General features: G+C 36.4%; 1 protein-coding gene across 2 annotated transcripts in view; it reads left to right on the forward strand.

Moving 5' to 3' along the window:
* Nucleotides 1–1,038, forward strand: part of LOC121639883 (zinc finger BED domain-containing protein 4-like) — an 18,098-nt gene extending 17,060 nt beyond the window's left edge. For both annotated transcript variants that reach the window (XM_041985471.1, XM_041985470.1), the window contains one exon: nucleotides 40–1,038. In XM_041985471.1, coding sequence (XP_041841405.1) covers nucleotides 40–222 — 183 coding nt within the window. In that variant the 3' untranslated portion in view covers nucleotides 223–1,038. The remainder of the gene's footprint in view (nucleotides 1–39) is intronic.
* The last annotated feature ends 3,977 nt before the right edge of the window (nucleotides 1,039–5,015 follow it).

A 5,015-nucleotide genomic window follows, 5' to 3' on the forward strand; every position in this document is an offset into this window, starting at 1 on the left:
CTGCAAAACTTTGACAGCTCTCATCACTACGTTTTATAGGAAAAGAGGCTCGTCTCAGCACTACAGATGCCATGCCCCGGGGTGCAGCAAAGGCAGACCCATCTACCACAGGGAAGGGAAAGCGGTCACTGGGCAGCTTCTTCAAGAGCAAGGTTGTCCCTCCTCTTTCCTTCACTATGGAGCTGGAGGATACCATTAAAGCTGAACTGGACAACTACCTGATGACTCCTACTATCGATGGAGAGGAAGATCCACTGGCCTGGTGGAGAGTGCACAAAGTTAACTTTCCATGGCTGAGCAAACTGGCTCGTAAATTCCTGTGCATACCAGCCACCAGTTCGCCATCAGAGAGATTGTTTAGTGCTAGTGGAAATGTTGTCACATGTCAGCGCTCATGTCTAAAACCATCTAAGGTTGACATGCTGGTTTTCTTGGAAAAAAATCTGTAAAGAGTGATGTAGAGATGTCAGGGAAGCAAGTATTGTTGTTAATTAAGTACTTTTGAGATTTTGTTTGTTCTGCATTTCACCCTGACTTGTAGTGTCAGCCTTTGTTTAAAAAAATATATTTGCTATTTTTCAGGAAAACTGCTCCATTTTTTACTTAATAGATGTGCAATAATTGGGTTTTTTTATTTTATTGGAATTGTTGAATTTTGTTTTTCTAATTATTTATTTAACATTGTTTTTGAATTGTTTTGTGTTTTATTCAACTTTTTTTTAACTTAACAATATTAAGGATTTTTGCACTAGTTTTTTAAGTTAAGACAAAGATGGCTGTTTTAGTTCTGCAGTTGTAATAAATGCCATTGGTAAAGAACTTTAAACAATGTGCATTCATGTTTTTGTTAATAAACACATTTGAAAGCAGTTCTTACCTTTAGCTTTCATCCTTGTGTTAGAGTAATAGCTTTTAATGCTTTGGCATAATGTCATTTTCTGTCATATTTGTAAATGCTACTGTACACTGTGAACATTGTACTGAAGCTTGCTTTGAAAAAATCGTAAATCGAATTGAAATTGCAATATCTGCCAGTAAAATTGCAAATAGATAATTTCCTAAAATCGTTCAGCCCTAGTCAGGATGTTGTGTAGCTGTTGAAAGACCGCTTTTTCTTACTAAGAAAGGGAAGGTTTGATATCCGCCTGTAGCTGCTAATGAAAGACGAGTGTAGGTTTTACTTTTTCAGTAGGGGCTTGATGACGGCTGAAAGTAGAGACATGTTTACAATCTGTTAGATATCTAAGGTCAACCTGAAACATTCTTGAAAAACCCCAAGTGGTCCGTCAAGACAACAACCTGTTTGATCCATATCAGTCTGACTATGGGCAAGGCCCCTCTGCTTAAACTGCTCCTCTGTCAGTTACTGATTCCCTATGGCTTGCCAGATCTGCTGGTCAATCCTCAATCCTTATACTGCTGGACCTGTCTGCTGCCTTTGACACGGTCAACCATCAGATTGTCCTCTCCACTCTCTCTGAGCTTGTCATCTCAGGAACTGTCCTTACATAGTTTATGTCCTACCTCAGGAAGATCCTTCAAAGTGTCTTGGCAAGGGGGAGTGTATAGATCACATGGGCTGACAGATGTAAGTCGCTTTGGATAAAAGTGTCTGCCAAATGACTGTAGAATAGAGTAGAATAGAACTTCTACTGTCCAGTAAAAGACAGTAGAGGTCTTTGCTTCTCATGAACTTAAGTGAGTTTTGCATAACTCCAATTCTGCCTGTCCGAGCGCGGTTTTCAACTGTTCTTGCTATACACTTCACCCAAACTCAGTTTGCCACTGTGTTTGATGGTCATTTGATGTTAGTGTCTGGTTCTTAAGTGATGGGTTTGCAGTCCTCCCTTTCAATTTGCAGTTGCACTATGCCAGACTATAATGAGATGTGCTTGTGTAGGACTTGGTAATAATACTCAAAAATGCTGATTTAAGAATAAATGGCAGTAGTATTATATTATGAATGTGTAGAATGAAAAATTTAGGGTCTAACACTCACCACTGGGGACACCACCAACAATGTCCAGTTTCACAAACTGCTTTCTTCACTTAAGGCTGGTACACATACAAGGATTTTTTAAATCTGAAGCGATTTTTTTTTATCTGTTCGAGACCTCACACATTAAGATAAAAATCAGGCATTTAACAGTTTTGATCTTTTGATCTTGTGTGTGATGTGCTCTGATAATCTCAACACAGAACAACACATACATAACGATGCTGTCCCGCATCCAATCTAGAATCTAGTCTTCTGAGCCAGAAATCTTGCTTGACCAAACGTGATCTAACAAAAACAAAAAATAAACAGAGCAACAACAGGAAAAACAAAGAAGAACCATGGTAACAACTGGAAAACACAACACCCAGCATAGCAGAGAATATTCAAGATATGGGAATGATGGTGGTCTTGTGACTATTGTTAACAGAAAACATGCATTCTATTCCATGTCACCATCCACCCAGTCGTAACTAAGGTGATGTCTGCTTTCCTCTCACATTAATTCTTTTGGTCGTAAATATTGAACATGTTCAATACTTCCGATTGTCGGCCACACCCAGTTTTGGAGCTGATTGTCAGGATGAATTCTCTTTTAATATATCTTTCGAGTTTTTTTTATTAATATTTCATGATTGATTTGTCGAAAGCTTTTGTATTAAACAATATATATTTCTTGTAGTATATATCATTTGCAATTTTCTCTGTTGCTTCAATTATTGCCAGTGATGTTGACCTATTTGACAAAACCCATACTGATTATGTATAAAGTATTGAGTCCAGTCTGTTGTTGAAGAGTTTTTCCAGTATTTTTGAGAATTGTGTTAGTAAGGTGACAAGTCTATAATTATTGAAATGTTTGTCTCTAGCCTTAAACGGGGGATGACTTTTGATCCTTTTATTTTATTTGGAAATGAACCAGTCCAAGAAATAATAAATTAAAGATGTATATTAATGGTTTAGAAATGCTCTCAGTGACAGTTTTTTTTTTAAAAACCAGTGACATAACAAGTCATTACAGTCAGTATACTGTTTGTTTTTACATATTTTAACAGCATTCAAAATTTCATTTTTCTCTACTGCTTAAAGCGAAACAATAAGCAGGTGTAGTGTATTCAGTTGCACGGAAAGGAACAGATAGGACACATCAAAAACTTTACTTTTAATGTTCTATTATCTTACATCTCGGATGGATTTTCTTACAGATAAAGGATTAACTTCTTCCAATGGGAGGAGCAAACTGAATCTGAATCCATATTCAGGAATTTACGACAGGTCAACTTTTCTCAGGAAAAGTAAGAGTTGGACTTTGCTTGAATTACGATTTGGTATTTGGGAAATTCTGGACAAACCCCCAAACTCACAAATCTGTTATTGGAATGATAAACTATCTTTCGAACTGCTCTAATGTTTATCTGTTCCAGATGTAGGTCTGAAACCGAGGACCTGCACCCCCCTACTCTCATCCTTTTTGTATTTCTCAAACTGATAAGCTAACTCATCCCTCACTGGTTTATCTCCCACTGACAAAGACCAGACCATCCTTGGATCTTGGCAGATCTTATAACAAAAACTTTAACTAACATTCCAGATGGGTGCTAAAACTCTGAAAAGGGTTTTCTACACTTTCTCAGAAGTGCCCTGATGAGACCAGGAAAAGACTTTCTTCATCTGAGATCTAAGCAAGAACAAAGGTTTTGCCATTAAATAATGTCCACTTCATATATGCTGTTGATAAGCTATATACAGGTGCTCGTCATGAAATTAGAATATCATGAAAAAGCTGATTTATTTCAGTAATTCCATTCAAAAAGCAAAACTTGTATAATGTAGACATTCATTCCTTACAGACTGACATATTTCAAATGTTTATTTCTTTTAATTTTGATGATTATAACTGACCATTAATGAAAACCCCAAATTGAGTGTATCAGAAAATTAGAATATGGTGGAAAGGTTCAATATTGAAGACACCTGGTGCCAAAACACCTGCAAAGGCCTTGAAATGGTCTGTCAGTCTAGTTCTGTTGGCTACATAATAGGGCTTGCAGCCCTATTAATGACTATTCTGATGGTCGATTAGTCATCGACTATTAAAATGACTAGTCGACCAATCGGATTATGTATCTCATGATTATTATTAATGGATCTCATTTCACTTTCAGCTTTGAAATCTTGCATTAGGTTGTTTTGAGCATTTCAGACGTACTTCTGTGGTACACAAATTCCGCTTTACAAATCTCACATGTATTTAATTTATTTTTTAAGTTTAACGTGAAGTTATCCCAGACTTTTGACGTTCTCTGCCGCCGTTTTGCTCCCTAGTCCGCCACCATATTTTTCCCCTGGAGGACTTTATTGCGCACGTGCAACTCTCAGCAGAGATAAAAAAAAAAAAAGAAAATACATACTTCAGTTGACCAACATTTCTAGAAATCCTTTTTTTGTATTGGTCTTAAGCAATATTCTAATTTTCTGGGATATTGAATTTGGGATTTTCATTAGTTATAATCATCTAAATTAAAAGAAATAAACTTTGAAATATGTCAGTCTGTGAGGAATGAATGTCTACATTATACAAGTTTCACTTTTGGAATGGAATTACTGAAATAAATCCACTTTTTCATGATATTCTGATTTTATGATGAGCACCTGTATATATGTACTTAAAAAGCAGACCATTCAAGTCATCAGGATCAGTACAATGTTTAATCAGGAATTGATCCATTTATGCTCTGAGCCTTGTCATTCTCTCTTGTTCTTTGTACCAACAATGTTATAAAACATCAATCAATTATGGTTTATTTATCCTGCTTGAATGACTGATCAATGTTCTATTACAATGTGCATCAATTTAATGTTTAAAATCTTATAATTTGCATGTGGGTTTACAAATGGTAATTTGACATAGTTAATAAAAGGAATCTCCAGAGTTTTTACTGCTCAGCCAAGCTGCACAGAGCCTGCTCATTGGCTAGAGAAAATAAACTACACTTCCTTGTGGGTGTGGCTCCACCTG

The sequence above is a fragment of the Melanotaenia boesemani genome, chromosome 5 (genome assembly GCF_017639745.1).
Source record: "Melanotaenia boesemani isolate fMelBoe1 chromosome 5, fMelBoe1.pri, whole genome shotgun sequence".
Taxonomy (NCBI): Eukaryota; Metazoa; Chordata; class Actinopteri; order Atheriniformes; family Melanotaeniidae; genus Melanotaenia; species Melanotaenia boesemani.